Here is a 17,500-nt window from a genome sequence, read left to right as displayed (position 1 = left end):
GTGTGTGGAGGCCAGTATCATCAGCACACATCGGTCTTGGTTATCGGTGACAATGGCAATTTTTCAAGCAATGTTTCTCTACGTTTTGCTTTATCACTTTATTCCGCACTGTGTTTGCATGGCCAACCGTTTCTGCATTTTTTTTATTTTTTATTTATTTATTTATTTTTTTATGTGCAGTATTTGTCTTTTTTCTACATATATTTGTCATTTGTATTAGTATTTGTGATAGTTATGAGTGTGGGTGTCCTGCAGGGTGACATTGAAGGTTTGCTGAAAATGCATTAAATCATCATGTTGCAAGCTGTGTCATGCATTTCTTTTGTCACCTGTTATAATGTGTGTCGCGTCCGTTTTGACATTCAAATGTAACAAAAAAGGAAATACCAACAACAACAATTCCTTTAGTAACAACAACAACAACAACAACAGCAGCTACTACTACCACTACTACTACTACTACTACTACTACTCCTGCCACCAACAACAGCAGCTACTACTACTACTACTACTACTACTACTATTACTCCTGCCACCACCACTATATCATAAACAACAACAACACACACGCAGAGATGGCCGTGCAGCCTCCACCGCTAGCCAAACAAGTCCTCGGGAACAGCCCATGACGTTTAGGCTTATGGTGGTGGCTGGCAGTGAAGAGAAGCTGGCTGGCCGGGGCTCACCGTCCTTCCATTACCTAATCGCCGCCGCAAAGGAGCAGAAAGCCAGTCATCTTCACTAAAGTTTATGAAAATCACTCGCCTGTGTATTCCTGCATAGGTATTCCAATAACTTAAGGGGCAGTGCGAAGTGAGTCTGGTCTTACGTTGTTCCACGTATTTCTGTTGACCATTCTGACCAATAGGTAATGAGTGTTTTTATTAGAGACAACGACCAAGGCCAAACAAAATGGGTAAAAGAAAGGCTACCTAACAGAGGTAGCCAAATTTCTGATTGGGGCAGAGCAAACTTGGTATTGTTCAATGCCTCAAAAACTCAATTCCTCCATCTATCAACTCGACACAACCTTCCAGACAACTATCCCCTCTTCTTCAATGACACTCAACTGTCCCCCTCTTCTACACTGAACATCCTCGGTCTGTCCTTTACTTATAATCTAAACTGGAAACTTCACATCTCATCTCTAGCTAAGACAGCTTCTATGAAGTTAGGTGTTCTGAGACGTCTCCGCCAGTTTTTCTCACCCCCTAGCTGCTAACTCTGTACAAGGGCCTTATCCGTCCATGTATGGAGTATGCTTCACATGTCTGGGAGGGTTCCACTCATACTGCTCTTCTAGACAGGGTGGAATCAAAAGCTTTTCGTCTCATCAACTCCTCTCCTCTAACTGACTGTCTTCAGCCTCTCTCTCACCGCCGCAATGTTGCATATCTAGCTGTCTTTTACCGCTATTTTCATGCTAACTGCTCTTCTGATCTTGCTAACTGCATGCCTCCCCTCCTTCCGCGGCCTCGCTGCACAAGACTTTCTTCTTTCTCTGCACCCCTATTCTGTCCACCTCTCTAACGCAAGAGTTAACCAGTATTCTCAATCATTCATCCCTTTCTCTGGTAAACTCTGGAACTCCCTGCCTGCTTCTGTATTTCCACCTTCCTATGACTTGAATTCCCTTCAAGAGGGAGGTTTCAAGACACTTATCCACCAATTTTTGACCACTGCTTTGACCCTTTTATGGGACTGGCATTTCAGTGGGCATTTTTTTTTATTAGATTTTTGTTGCCCTTGGCCAGTGTTCTTCCTACATAAAAAAAAAAAAAAAAAAAAAAAAAAGACAAACGCTCAATGCCGTAATCATGAAGTATCAGGAATAGAAAAATCGAAAAAAAGACCACTTTAATTAGCTAATTTCTTTAATCCAGTAATCTCATGTTATTGGTCTAAAAACTGAAACTATAAGCGCTGAAAAGTTTAAACTCCTTGGGCCCACTTTTTTCTTTTACTCATGTTCAGTAATTACACTTGAAGCCTGCGCTACAAAACTGTATTAAGGTTGAGGAAAAGCCACAGCAGCCTGAGAGTTAATCAGCGTGGAAGTAATTTATAGCATCCGTGGTGGGAATGACGTGACTGACGTTAGATGTTGCTGCACCACTGATTGGGACACTGAGTCACTTCATTATAAGGTCAATCATTCTCCTACATATTTACAAGCCGCGATCCAGTGAGTGTGAACTCTTTTGACGTGTTGTTGTCAGTCGTGAGTACAAGTAGAGGAGTGTTACACTCACTGCTTACCCATACTAATAACAAATATCACGGTCTACATTAATAAAAATAAATAAAAACTTCATAAAGGGGAAAGAAAAATTCGACTTAAGACTAAAAGTAAAATAAAAAAAAAACAAGATAATAATGATGTGTGTATATATAAAATAAAAAAAAATGAAAAAATTGAAAATTGTAAGTCTGATGTCACGAATTCTTGTATTTGTATGCGTTGTGTTCTATAAGGACTATTGTAAATGCCATAGACATGATTTCCCGATTTCTAATGTTTTATCATATTGATGATGCAGAATTCTTATTAAGCTTTCACTAAAATTAGGAAAAAAAAAAAAATCCACCACTGCTCATTACAAGTCTGTGAGAAAAGACACCGAGGCACTTCAGAATATTATCTTATAATTTCAGAAGTGAACGGAAAATCGCAGGTATAGTGAGCTTTGTTCCACGAGAGCCGATCGCTCAGCAAAAATGATGTACTTGTTTATATAAATGTCTATTAAAATTGCGTGAATTATTAAACACACCGAGGTCACAAATATGAGCCGATGTGTTTAATTATCCTCATCACCATCCGTGTGGACGTTATATAGATGTTGATTATGTTGATGTGCATCGAGAAGCGTAAGACTAAACTGTGCACCAAAACCCATCGACAGGTGCCCAGCACGCCCCGGCAGCAGGTCACTGATGACGTCATTGCCTGTTGTGTTGCCATTGTGACGTTCTCTCAAGTCCAAGATTCAGATTCTTATGCGCAATCTCTATAATCTATATTGATGATGCAGAAACCTTGTTAAACTATCACTGGAAACATGAGGACGCCATTGAAAACCCTAATAACTCTCGTTAAAAGTATTAAAATTAGTCGAGATCTGACGCGCAGACGTTTGAGAAAAGAGTATCTGGTGTTCTGCGGGTGACAAGGAGATCAAATACAGGACGTCCTGAGACAAAGTAACCAGAGGACAGTGAAGGGAATACAGTGGCAGCATTCCCTCTTCTGAAGCTTTCCGGTGCCTTGTCTGTGGCTGATCCTCGCAAGTCTTCTCTGCAAGGCTGCCCACTCTCAAACTTCTACCTCAAGTACTTTTCTGTGCAGTCTTTGCATCCTGGCTCATCGCTCTGAACATGAAGTAAGAAAGGAAAACGGAATGAGAGAGAAAGAGAGAGAGAGAGAGAGAGAGAGGAGAGAGAGAGAGAGAGAGAGAGAGAGAGAGAGAGAGAGAGGAGAGAGAGAGATGGAGAGAGAGAGAGAGAGAGAGAGGTGAGGATGGAGGAGAAAGTGAAGAATGATGGAGAGAAAGAGTAAGGATGAAGGAGAAAGAGAAAGAAGGAAAGAGGTGAGAATGAAGGAGAAGAGAAAGAGAAAGAGACGGGATTAGAGAGAAAGGGAGGGAGAGGCAGCGAAAAAACATAAATGAGTAGTGAGCTGTGGTAGCCTCGGATGAAGACACACAATGGTTGGTCCTCCACTCTATGATATAATCCGGCAATACATATCGCTCCCCCTTACGTCCCATATCTTGCTTCCCTCTTAATCTATGGCACACTTTTCCGCCTGAGTTTAGGGCGGGAGTGTGTCTGGAACTGGAAGGTAGGAGGTATTTGGTGAATCTTGGATAGAAGGAGAGAGAGAGAGAGAGAGAGAGAGAGAGAGAGAGAGAGAGAGAGAGAGAGAGAGAGAGAGAGAGAGAGAGAGGGGGAGAGAGAGAGAGAGAGAGAGAGAGAGAGAGGGGGGGTAATAATCTAATTTTACTACACGCAACATTTTTTTTCATTTATTTATTTATTTATTTTTTATTTTTTTTTGTTTTTCTAGTTTTCCCTAGTCTGTCAGGGAAAACTAGACGAAAAAAAAAAAAAAAAAAAACTATACGCAGCATTTATATTACCAACTTAAGTGGTCATCCATTTTCAGTAATCCAAATGAGAAAGTGAGACGTTTGCTTTATGAAAACTCTGAAGTGAGGAGTCATTCTGTGCAGTCAGCTTGCCTTCATAGACTCGTCATCCTTTATGCAGCTTCTGTATAACGCAGTGTTGTGTTATAAAGGTGCGTGATTTGGGAACTGAACAAGAACTAATATAATTATGGTATACATTCCAAAACTGAAATACATGAAATCTGAAAGGCCTGTGCATCGTAATAACATTATTTCTGAACTCCTTCCGAGATTGTAATGATGACAGAAAAGAAAAAGTGTACGTTGCTTGAAAAATTCTGGTAAGCCTTGGAACTCCCTGTCTGTTTGTGTATTTCCGCCTTCCTATGACTTGAACTCTTTCTAGAGGGAGGTTCAAATTACTTATCCTCTGGTTTTTACCTTTTATTTATTTATTTTTTTTTTCTCTGAGGACTTTCGCCTTAGCGGCCTTTTTTGTTTCCTAATTTTTGTTACCCTCTTGCATAAATATAAAATAAAATAAAACATCGTGTGTTTATCTCAATTAGAGATTTATAAATATTAATTATAAAGAAGAATCGTGCAGTCTTGTGATCATTTTCAGTACGCTATATTTTCCCCCACCGAGTATTCCCTGAGATGTTTGAACGCAGCGTCTTCCCACACAGAGGAAATGTAATGAAAAAGCCACTCTCAAGAAAACATCTTGTTCCTTTTGCATAAATATGATTGAAAATCAAATAAACACGCCAGTTGAGAGAGAGAGAGAGAGAGAGAGAGGAGAGAGAGAGAGAGAGAGAGAGAGAGAGAGAGCTAGAGAGAGAGAGAGAGAGAGAGAGAGAGGAGAGAGAACCGTATCAAACAGCACTCGATCCAGAAGTCATTGCCAGTTAATTAGCTGAACCATCGGAGTGTGTAAAGATTCAAGCAAATATTAAACTAACAATCTTTTACCAATGGACGATATCAGCGGAATAAACTAATAAATCTCAAACGTTCTATACATACCAATAAACTCTATAAAAACTTCCCCATTGTTATCCTTGTTCCCTGTTGTAGGACACACACACACACACACACACACACACACACACACACACACACACACACACACACACACACACACAGCTTCTCAGGTTATTATTTTTAAGGCATCTCTCATCCACGTATTTTTCCACGGCCGCATTGTTCCCGGGCAGGCAGTGAGTTCCGCGCGCTATCTTGATTGACGGGAAGAGCAACGACATTTTGATGGGAGTGTGTGTGTGTGTGTGTGTGGTGTGGTTTGTTGGGGTGTTTTTCTTTATCTCTTCGTATTTCTTTTTTTCTTTTTTTGTAAAAAGACTGCTTGGTATGGTGATAAGGGAGACAATATTCTTGGAAGCTTCTATTTTTATGTACAGTATATGCAGAATGTTCAGAGATGTATACCTGCATATATCTTTGTTAATTTTTCTCCATGTTCTGTGATGAGGAGAATGATAACATTCTTCCCACTTAAGGGTTAATATATATGTATGTGATTATATTAGAGAAAACGTAAATAAGTTAGAACGTAAATGTTTTTTTTAAATAAGTAAATAAATGATAAATAAATAAATAAATGATATTTGCAGTGTATGAGAAGAGTGACACTTGCAATTATGGCATTGCAATATAGTCAACAATCATTATTATCATTATATTTTAATGAATACTTCATTGTGCACATTATACAATATTTGTTCTTATTTTGGGGAATAAAGTTTGGTAATTTTTACTTCATTCCTTGAAACTCTCTCTCTCTCTCTCTCTCACTCTCTCTCTCTCTCTCTCTCTCTCTCTCTCTCTCTCTCTCTCTCTCTCTCTCTCTCTCTCTCTCTCTCCATTTTTCTTCTTTGCTTGAGAGAAAGGAAAATCCTCCATATATTATGTTAACATTTAACTGCAGTGTATATATATATATATATATATATATATATATATATATATATATATATATATATATATATATATATATATATATATATATATATATATATATATTGGTGAACATTTTTTGTCAGTTTTTCTTTTACTGTGCCATTTTTCTTGTGAATTTCACTTGGTGTGGTGATGTTCACACCAGGATACACAAATTAATATTGATTTTTTTTTTTTTTTTTTTTTCTTTACGTTTTGGTTACTATTTTCAATGTGTATTTTTTATTTTGACTTTTTTTTTAGTATTTTGAGCCTTTTTTGTGTTATGTTTCTTTTTCATTGATTGTTTGACTTTCCTTTATCATTGAGTCTGACTTTCTTTTCATTTTTCTTTTTCCTTACATTTTTTTTTCTTTCAGTGTTTTGAACTTTTTTGTTGGTTTCGTGTTTTCACTTTTTTTTCTTTTAATGTTTTAACTTTTTTTTGTTTTTTTAGTGTCTTGAGTCGTTTTATCTTTTTAGTGTTTTGTTTTTTTTCTTTATCGTTTGAACTCCTTCCTTCTTTTAATGTTTTCAAATGTCTTTCTTCTTTTTGTGTTTTGATTTTTTTTGTTTTTGACTATATATATATATATATATATATATATATATATATATATATATATATATATATATATATATATATATATATATATATATATATATATATATATATATATATATATATATATATATATATATATATATTTTTTTTTTTTTAATGTTTTCACTCCGTTTGTTAGTGTCATGACTGCTTTTTACTGTTTTAACTTCTTTGTTTCATCTTCGTTTTTGTATTTTGCCTCTATTCATCTTTTTATTTATTTATATATTTTTTTATTTGACAGCCTTTTCAAGTGTTTTGACTTTTTTGGTGTTTTTTAGCCCTCTTTGTTTTGACTTTTTGTTTAGTGTTTTGAGTATTTTGTCTCCTTGCTGTATTTTCACTTATTTTCTCTCCTTTTTTTTTCTTTTTGTAGTGTTTTGATTCTTTCTTTTAATGTTTTAATTCCTTTTGTAGTGTTTTGAGTCCTGTTTTGCTTTCTAGTATTTTCACATGTTTTTTTTTATTGTTTTTACTTTATTTTAGTGTTTTCATTATCCATCTTTTTTTCTGGTTATTTCCTTAAATTTCATTGAAATTAGGCTGAACAATTTTTTTTTATTTTAATTTTTTCTGATTTTTGTAATTATTGGCATGATGAGTTAATTTTGTTGTTCTCATGAATTTTCTCCTTTTTTTTTTTTTATTGGTGGTGCGGGCATTTTAAAATTGTAGCTTTGTGGAGTCATGGTTTGTCCCCGCTTAAAGTCCTTTGTCTTTTGTCCCTCGTCTATCAAGTTCTTTCTTTAATTTTTGGTTTTGTGAAAGAAAATTCCTGACTTGTTTTCAAGGCCTACTGTTTTATTTCTAAATTTAATTAGTTTCAATTTAATGAAGAGTCATTATTATTATTATTATTATTTTTTAACAATATCTCTCATTTCAAAATGAAGTCATCTATTTTCTCTTGTCTTTGTTTCTTATATTTTGTTTTCTTTTCTTAACCTTACTTGTTTTTTGTTATTTGTTGATAATGATTTTTTAAGATTTTTATATTTTATCTTTTTTATCTATTTATTTATTTTTTTTTATTTTAATAGTTTACACATTCTTATTTTCTTGAACCTTGTGTATTAATACTGTTTTAAAAGGTTTCCACTTCCCAATTCGTGTTTTTTTCTTATTTTGGTCTTCCTTTGGCTTGTCTTGTGGCTGTTCCAGCTTTTTTTTTACTCTTCTTTCTTCAGTGTTTTAATTTATGTTTTTTTTTTTTTTTGGGGGGGGGGCTACATTTGTATTTTTTTTTTTTTTTTTTAGTATTTTGACTTTTTTTCATTTTCTAGTATTTGTGTTTGGCTCCTTTTTATTTTATTATAAATACTTTTGACATTATCATCTTTTATTTTAAGTTTAACTTTTTTTTGTTTTGACTTGTAAATTTCTTTTCTTGTAATGTTGTTTTTCCACTGGTTATTTATTTATTTATTTATTTATTTATTTTAGTGTTTGGCTTAATGTTATTTTAGTGACTATTTTTTTTGTTTCTTCATGTTGTCTCCATTTTTTTTTTTTTTTTTTTTCTACTCTAATTATTATTATTTTTATTGTTTTACATTTTAGTGTTACGGCTCCATATTTTTTTATTAATTTAGTGTTTTCACTTATTTTCTTTTATTGTTTTGAACTATTTTTTTTATTGCTTTGACTCCATTTTCTTCTTTCATTGTTTTTTTTCCCCATTATTTTGATTTAATTTCCATTTTTTTTTCTAGAGTTTTGATTCCATCTTATTTTTACTTTTTAATGTTGTGAATTCTTTTTTCATTGAATGTTTTGACATTTCCCTGTTATTTTAGTGTTCATTATTTCTTCGTTTTTTTTTTTATGTTTTGACTCCATTTTTCTTTTTTTTCACATTTTCCACATTTTGTATTTTAGTGTTTTGAATGTTTTCAATGTTTTTATTATTTTTCAGCGTTTTTACTTTTTGTTTCTTTTACTGATTGAACTCCATTTTTTTGTTTTATTATTTTGCTCCATTTCGTATTCTGGGTATATTTCATATTTTTTTTAGTATTTTGATTTTTTTAATGTTTTCACTCCATTTTTTCTTTTTTTTTTTTTTACTTTTTTTTAGTGTTTCAACTTTTTGTTTGTTTACTCCTGCCTCTTTGTTTTGACTTTTATTTTTTTATTTATTTATTTATTTATTTTTTATTTATTTATTTTTTTTTTTTGTGTGTGTGTGTGTGTGTGTGTGTGTGTGTGTGTGTGTGTGTTTTCACTACTTTTACAGTGTTTTGAATTTTTGTAGTTTATTTTTACTTTTTTTTTCCTTTTAGTGTTTTGATGTTTTTGTAGTGTTTTTGACTCCATTTATTTATTTTTTTCTTTTTTGTGTTTTGCCTTTTATCCTTTTTTAGTATCTTCATTATTTTTCTTAATATTTTTAGTTATTGTCTTTTTATTGTTTTGACTTCTATTTCATTTTTTTTAATGTTTTGACTCATTTTCTTTTTTTTATTATTTTGCTTCAATTTTTCTTTTTTTTTATGTTTTGACTCCATGTTTTTTTTTTTCTATTCTAGTTTAATTTTTAGTGTTGCGACTCCTTTATTAGTGTTTTGATTCTAATTTTAGAGTTTTGATATTTTTTTTTTATTGTTTTGGTTTCTTTATTGTTTTGGCTCCTACTTTAGTGTGTTGAGCTTTAGTAGTGTTTTGACTGTTTTTTTTTATTTCTTAGTTTTTAAACTTCTTTTTTTCATTTTGTTTATTTTTTGTCTTTTTGTTTTATTATTTTAACACTTTTCTCTTAATATGCATTTTTTTTTAATATGTTAATATTTTTTTTTCTTTTTTTTGTATTTTCACTTCATTTTTTTTTCAATTTTGGCTCACTGTAATGTTTTGACTTGTTTGTATTTTCATTCATTTTTTACTAATTTTTCTTTATTTTCTTTATTTTCTTTTTTAGTGTTTTACTCCATTTATTTTTTTTTTTAGTGTTTTGACAACATTTTCTCTTGTGACTCCTCTGTAGTGTTTTTAGTTTTTAGTTTCTTTTTGTGTTTTTTTGTGTTTTATCTACTTTTCTAGTGTTTAGATTTCTTGTTTTAGAGTTGATTTCTTTTTTTTTAGTTGTTTTGACACTTTTTGTAGTATTTTTGTCTTCTTTTTAGTGTTTTGACATTTTTTTCAGTATTTTCACCACTTTTTAATGTTTTAATTGTTTTTTTTCTAAGTTTTTACTCTTGTTTTTTTTTTTTGTCTTTTTATTGTTTTGCCTATTTTTTAAACTTTTTTTGTTGTTTTGACTGCATTTTTAGTGCTTGAAGGCTTCTATTAATGTTTTAAGTAACTTTTTAAGTAACTAATGCTTGACTTCTGTTTTCGTTGTAGTGTTTTGGCATAAGTTTTAGTGCTTTCAGTATTTTTGACTGTCGATCCTTTTTTTTTTTAGTCTGTTTTCTTAAATCTTATTGAAATTAGCCAAAACTATTTTTTCTTATTATTCTCGTGATTTTGGTCGTTATTTCCAGGATGCCTTATTTTGTTGTTGCTGTTCTCATTAATTTTCTCCTTTTTTTGGGGGGGCGATGAGGTAAGATCGGGAATTTCAAAATTCTAGCTTTGTGCAATCATTAATTTTCCACTAATGGAGTTCTTTTTCTTTTGTTCCTCCTTCTCCATCAAGTCGTTTTTTTTTTTATTTCTTGTAAAATTCTTAATTTCTTTCCAAGGCCTATTTTGTTTCAAAAATTAATTTCTTTCCAATCAACAAAGCGTTAGTCTTATTGTTTTTTTTTCTAGTATCTCTCTATTTTCCATCAAATCATATATTTTCTCTTGTTTATTGTCATTCTTTCTTCTCTTATCCTTATTTGTTTTTGTTATTTCTTAATAATATTTTTAATAAAATTTTTTACTTTTATCTTTTTTTTACTTTTGTCTTTATAGTTTACACATGCTTGTTCTCTTCAGCCTTCTACATCCTCACTGCTTTCAAAATTTTTCCACTTTAAAATTCGTGACTCTCTTCTCGCCAAACCCTCTTTTTCTTATTTTGAACTTCTTTGAGGTTGTCTTTTGGGTGTTCCATTACATCCCATTCTTCTTGAAATCGCCTTTTCACTGACTTTTTTTGTTCTTCGTCTTCTGCTGAGGTGCACTTCGTATTAATGGTTTTGTCATATCCGCCATTCTTGATTTTTTTATTAATTTGCGTAATTTGTTCATTCTCCTCGATTTTCCTTTTGATTTTTTTTCCAGTATCCATTTCCTTTGTTTCATGTTCATCGTGATCCAGTTTAATTTTCTTTGACTCTGCATTTAGAAATTGATGAGTAATGTCTTCATTTACCTGGAATTTCCTTTTCATTGAAATGATTTTCTCTTTTTCTTTCGTAGGTGTTGCTTGAGTCTCGCCTTCGCACTCCGAGGACACTTTGAATTCATGGTGCTTTAGGTGCTCGTGGTCTTCGTCAGCCTTCGTGACCGTCCATGCTCGTAACGTCTTCTTGTGCTCCTTGTTGTAAGTTTTGCTGAGGTTCTCGTAGCATCGAATGGTCTTGATGAACCCTTTAGGTTTGTAGTGCCAGAGTCGACGTATTTCTTTCCGAAAGTCGATCTTCAACGGCCTGCCATTCTGGGATTTGTTGTTGCTAAGATACGTTACGAATCTATCCAGGATCGCGTGGTGGACTGGAGTCTCCCAGGGTTTTTGTTCGAAGGGGAAGGAAGTTGGATAGGATTCCTGGACATCCTGCTGATTTTTAAGTATGTAATTTCCTGTAGGATAATACTGTACATGCAGCTCACGGAATATTTTCTGTATAGTCAGCGGTTCGTTTTCAGTATAGTCAGCCTTTCGTTCCATCTCCTTTTCCTTCCTCATCTCCCCTTCACCTTCCTCTGAGCCTTCATCCATCCAGTCCGAATCACTGTCCTGCTCATCGTCACTCCAGATGTCCCAGGTGAGGCCTGTGAGGGAGTCCTTGGTGGACTCCTTGTACTCCTGCGGCGACACCTCCAGGTAGCTTATTGCCTCATCTTCCAGCACCTTGCTCCTCTGTGCCCACTCACTCTCCTGCGTCTGAATGTCATAAACTTTCAAAATTATGTCTTGAGCCGAACTCCGCGACAAGAACCTGTTCATTTTGGCCAGAACTGTCTTGGTGTGGCGTGCCTTTTCCTTGACCATGTTAATGTAATCACGCCGGAGCTTGAGTTGTTTGTTGTTATGTTGGGTGAGCAGTAGCAGCCTCTGGTGTTTAGGGAGGTGCATCAGACCTATGTCATCTTTGGGGCACAAGGGAAACAGACTGTTAAGCTCGTGCTCCGATAAGCGTCTCTTAAGGTATTTATGCTTCTGCTGCAGAAACTTGCGCGTCAAGCTCTGATAAGTTTCTTTCGCGACAGACAAGTACTTTTCCAACTTGTTTCTGCTCATGTTATTCAATTTTACTTTGACCTCCTCGCGGCGGGCCTGATTTCCCTTTTCCTTACAAAAGAACTTATATTCGTCGTCGATATCGTGAACGAGGCTCTCCACGTAGCCTTGAAGCTTCTCGCACACAGGGCCGTGGCAGGGAAAGGGCGACTCATGTCCTTGCATTGTAGCCACAGTCTGTAAAAACAGCAACACGGAAGTCATGTCTGAGTGACTTTGCGGCTCCCATCCATTTCCCCGCTGTGCCTTTGCGAGGACGTGCTCATTCAGGTACTGGAGGCGGCGGATGGGGAGCTGGTCCAGGAACTTGACAATCTTGACTGCGAGTCGCCGTTTCTTACGGAGCATTTCTACCGTCGCCTGTGCTTGGAAGATTTCTTCACACGACACTTTGTGCTTCCGCGACAAACTGTAAAGAAGGGCCTCTTTCTCTGTCATGAGGAAGTCGTTAAGGTAGGCCTTCTGCCGCTTGAAAGACTGCCACGCTGCAGTGCCCTGTGTGCCCAGGCGCAGGCCTGGGAACCGCTTGAGGCCCTTGGCACGCCGCCACAACTTTTTGAATATCGCGAAATTCCTTCGGCAAACTGTTTTCATGACGTAGCGGCGAATGTTTCTGCTGACATTCTTTTCCATAAACTGTTCAAGAATTTTTTCCTTCTCTTGAATGGAATGTGTTGAAAGATTGACCTTGGGGAACAAAGGAGCTCGGCAGCAGTGGAATTCTTGACTGTAAGTCTTGTCTTTGAGTGGGCAGTCAGAGACCATTTCCTGCATCCACAGAGTGCGGCTCACATCCTGACTCCGCCTCCACGCCGCCTTCTCGTGCCCCTCCTCTTCGCTACCATCACTGAATTCGCCGGCAAGTCTGTTAAGCAGCTTGAAGTCCACCTCCTTCTCTGGTGATGTCTGGCTTTTCTTTGTTATATTATCATCACTGGCACCACCGCACTCGCCGTCTTCAACCGAACTGGACTCCTCGCCATCTGAGGGATACTCAGTGGGACTCAAGCGGGCCTCACTCTCAGCGTCACTGTCGTCCTCCTCATCCCAAGAAGCGTCATTCGTTTCACACTCATCATCCTCCACGTCTGAGAGGTGGCAGTGCATTCTCTCGTCGTCGGAGAACTCAAGGCTGGCGTGTGACTTGTCGTCAGGGATGTAATACTCGTCCTCGTCGTCTTCTTCGTTGCTTGAGTTACCGTCTTGTCCCTTCATCCCAGGCACGCTCCCTTCCACGCGGTCATTCTGGTGGGTGAGAGTTTGGGGGTGTTTGAGCACGTGCTCCACCGTCACCTTTCCGTTGTAAATCGCTTCCATGGTGTTGAGCAGAGTCTCTGGGGCCTGTGCGTGAAGCGTGACAGCGCTACTCACAAACTTCTTCGCCATCTTTATCTCTTCAATTGCTGTTTTACATTTTTGGATTTCGTCTTCATTATTTGACCGGTTCTCTTCGTTTTCCTGAACTTCGTCACATTGTTCGCCTTTTGTTTCATTAACGTTTCCTTCTTCCATCTGGTCGTCATCGCCTCGACCTTCCTCGTCATCCTCATCATCACTCCAGTTTTCAAACTCGTCCTTCTCCGCTGCTTTGTGTAAATAGACTTTCTTATCCATGCCCCGCTTGAAGTAGCGATGCACGATGCCCTGCATGGCGTAGTGCATCTTGCGCATGACGGCCTCCTGTTTCTTGTGGCTCTTGCCCTTCATTCTAAAGTACATGCGTCTCAGGAAGGCCTTGACGATGTATGTCACATGTTGCACCACCATTTTGTTGGGGAAGGTCAGCTGTGCCAGGATATCATCGTGTGACTTTTGCAAGTGATTAAGGCGCGTGAGGGCGGCGAGAAATTTCTTGGGGCAGGTGTTGTCTAGTGAAGTGTATTCGCTACTATCCAATTTAAAGTTACCGACAGGAGGGTTGGGTTTGTCCTGGAGTTCGTTTTCCATCTCCTCTGGCGTGGCCTCAACACCGGCCATGACGGCGCCCCAGGCCTGCTCATCAAAGAAGCAATGTTTGTCCAGCCACTCCGTTACCCAGTCAATCTTAGAAATTTCAATGTGTTCTTCATCCTCGTTCTCAGAGTCACATGTCTGAGGTGCGCTGTATTTGAAGGACTGATTTTGTTCCGGCCCCTTCAAGGACTCAGTGTTCCGTCCCTCTGTCACTACTTTCTGTAGGGCAGCCAGACAACAGGAAATGTTAAGAAAGAGTGAGACATGTATTCATATAAACTTGCATGTGGTGATGAACCATCTATCTCAATATGTCAGTCAGCTGTCCAGTCAGTCACTTTGTTAATCTACTCCTTCATTAACTTATTCGTATATTCATTCATTAAGACAGCGAATCAATTACTTTATCTATTGGTTTTCTTTCTATCCGTTTGTGTATCTGTCTATCTATGTATCTGTTTTTCTTATCCATCTATCTATCTATCTCTATCTATTTACCTTTCTATTAATCAATCAATATATCAATCAATATATCAAATCTCTCTACGTATTTGTCTGTGTATCTATCTGTCAGTATCTTCTTACATTTTTATTCTATCTTAATCTTATCTATCTATCTTTCTATCTATCTATGTATCTATTTATATATCTCTCTACCTATTTATCTATTAGTCAATCAACCAATTAATCTATTTATCTACTTATCTATCTAATTATCTCTAGGTCTATCAGTCTACCTATATATTTATCTGTCTGTCTATCTATCCATCTACCAATCATTTAACTCATCAATCTGGGTGTATCTTTCTATTTATCTATATGTTCATCTATCAATCAACCTATACATTTGTGAGTCTATCTATCAAGCAATCCAACGATCACGCAGTGTATCCATCTCAACACTCTCTCTCTCAAGAAGAAACCTGCAAGACGGTCATCTGAGGCAACACAGTCTGTGGTGTATACTCGTACTTACTCGTGCCTGTGTTTTCTTGCCACTCAGGCGACGCAGTGCGGCCAGACGCCTCTCTTTGGCTCGCGCGGCTCTTACTTCCTTCACGGATTCTGCTCTCTTGTACTCCATGTCTGTGTATTCCTCAGGACAAATCTCGGTGCTGTTCTCACACATCAGTGGAGTGTTTCTCTTGAAATCCTTGTGCCCAATGGATCACAGGGGGTGGGTAAACCTGAAGGATGGATTTTTTGCCAGTAGGTATATCAACTTTGTATTTGGGATCGTCTGTCGCAGCCGAAAATCAGCTTCGAGTTAGGTGGCAAGCAGACTCAGGAAGACGGTTGCTGATTGGTGCTAGCGCCCGAGACCCCAGGAAAACGTCCGCTGATTGGTGAAGTGCTTGAATTGGACTGAGTTATTGTGCTTTTGCTTCTTCTTCTTCTTCTTCTTCCTCTTCTTCTTCTTCTTCTTCTTATATATATATATATATATATATATATATATATATATATATATATATATATATATATATATATATATATATATATATATATATATATATATATATATATATATATATATATATACACACACACACACACACACACACACACACACACACACACATACAACCTCCCTCTTGGAAAAGTTCGTTACAGGAAGCAGGCAGGGATAGCCAGACTTTACCATAGAAAGGGATGAATGATTGAGAGTACTGGTTAACTCTGGCATTGCAGACGTTAACACAACAGAAATGAGACCACGAAGAGAGTGTTATGCAGGAAGGTCGCGGGAGGATGGGAGGCAAGCATCTAGCAAGATCAGAAGACCAGTTAGTTTTAAAAGAGGGGTAAAACATAGCCAGAAATGCAACCCTGTGGTGATAAGAGAGGCTAAAGAGAGTCAGTTAGAGGAGAAGAGTTCATTACACGAAATGATTTTCGTTCCACCCTGTCTAATTGTCTGTCTGTCTGTGTGTGTCTTGTTGTTGCTCCTGCTGCACTTGATGTGTTTTGTTTTTGTTAATATTGTTGTTGTTGTCGTTGTTGTTGTTGTTGTTGTTGTTGTTGTTGTTGTTGTTGTTGTTGCTGAAGCTTCAGCTGCATTTGCTGTTTGTTTTGTTATTGTTTTTGTTGTTGTTGTTGTTGTTGTTGTTGTTGTTGTTAATGTTGTTTGTTGTTGTTGTTGTTGTTGTTGTTGTTATTGTTGTTATTGTAACATGGAATGAGGACATGGTACTAAAGAAAACATGACGTAATAACTAGCTGAAGAAATGTGCTTAGCTGATCTAATTATACGTGTATATTCGGTCAGTTATTCACCAACACACACACACACACACACACACACACACACACACACACACACACACACACACACACACACACACACACACACACACACACACACACACACACACAGAAAACACACACACACACACACACACACACACACACACACACAGGTAAAAAAAATATGTTATAATGTCATTTCATTAGTCATTTTCAGTTATTGGTGTGTGACACTTTGTTCTTGTTTGTATGCTTAGTGTTTCATGTCGATCATTTAACAGAAGGAAGACAATCACCAACATCTACGTATCTCTTGTTGATTTTTCTCCATGTTCGGCGATGAGGAGACTGGCCAGCGAATAATATAAAAATGATAACATTCTTCCCACTTAAGGATTAATATATATGTATGTAATTATATTAGAGAAAATGAAAATAAGTTAGAACGTAAATAAGTTTTTAAATAAGTGAATAAATGATATAAAGGAGGCAAATATAAGTCAAAGATACTTTGACACTTGCAATGTATGAGAAAAGAGACACATTAAGGCATTACATTATAACTGACAATCATCATTATCGTTATATCTTTATGAACATTTCATTATGCACATTATACAACGTTTGCTCCTTTTTTGGCTATAATGTTTGATAATGTTTGTTTCATTACTCTCTCTCTCTCTCTCTCTCTCTCTCTCTCTCTCTCTCTCTCTCTCTCTCTCTCTCTCTCTCTCTCTCTCTCTCTCTCTCTCTCTCTCTCTTTCTCTCTCTCTCTCTTTTATTTATACTTGATACAGTTTAGTTTGACAGAGTCTGCTGTTATGCACATTTATATGCAATCCACAACACTTTTACAGGCTAAAGGCAACATATCTAGTGTTTCCTATCTAAAAGCCTAACTCTGTTGGCATGCTCCTTTTCTTATGTCGGCAGCCAGGCGTTCACGAGCTCCTTGAACTGCTGGACAGTTATGCCGGCCAGACGTGGCTCTGTGGGGACTTGGGAGACGGCCCTGGTGGCCACCTGGGCCCGCCGGGGGGTCTGCCAGAGTGCTTGTAGGTGAGGCACTCGTTGCTGATGCACCTTAAACATCACAGGGAGGCTTCTACGCCACGACGGTGCTGGAAGCTGCCGAGTCGTGGTTCCTGCTGGGCGCTGCTGTCCTTGATCAGCCTCACCGCACGGCTGTGGACCTTATCGAAGAGGCTT

General features: G+C 36.8%; 1 protein-coding gene and 1 long non-coding RNA gene across 6 annotated transcripts in view; one reads left to right on the top strand and one right to left on the bottom strand.

Annotated features, from left to right (window-relative positions):
* Positions 1-17,500, top strand: part of LOC135097187 (uncharacterized) — a 65,330-nt gene that overhangs the window by 23,214 nt on the left and 24,616 nt on the right. For all 5 annotated transcript variants that reach the window (XR_010265447.1, XR_010265445.1, XR_010265444.1 and 2 more), the window contains exon 2: positions 11,050-11,173. This is a non-coding gene — a long non-coding RNA (uncharacterized LOC135097187). The remainder of the gene's footprint in view (positions 1-11,049; positions 11,174-17,500) is intronic.
* Positions 9,766-15,361, bottom strand: LOC135097182 (uncharacterized). Its single transcript, XM_063998951.1, has 2 exons — positions 15,021-15,361; positions 9,766-14,263 (listed from the first exon to the last, which is right to left on the bottom strand). The coding sequence occupies exons 1-2, from the start codon at positions 15,171-15,173 to the stop codon at positions 10,661-10,663; spliced, it is 3,756 nt and encodes a 1,251-aa protein (XP_063855021.1). The 5' UTR covers positions 15,174-15,361; the 3' UTR covers positions 9,766-10,660.

This window comes from Scylla paramamosain, unplaced genomic scaffold, assembly GCF_035594125.1.
Source record: "Scylla paramamosain isolate STU-SP2022 unplaced genomic scaffold, ASM3559412v1 Contig13, whole genome shotgun sequence".
NCBI lineage: Eukaryota > Metazoa > Arthropoda > Malacostraca > Decapoda > Portunidae > Scylla > Scylla paramamosain.
This window is presented reverse-complemented; position numbering and strand designations above follow the sequence as displayed.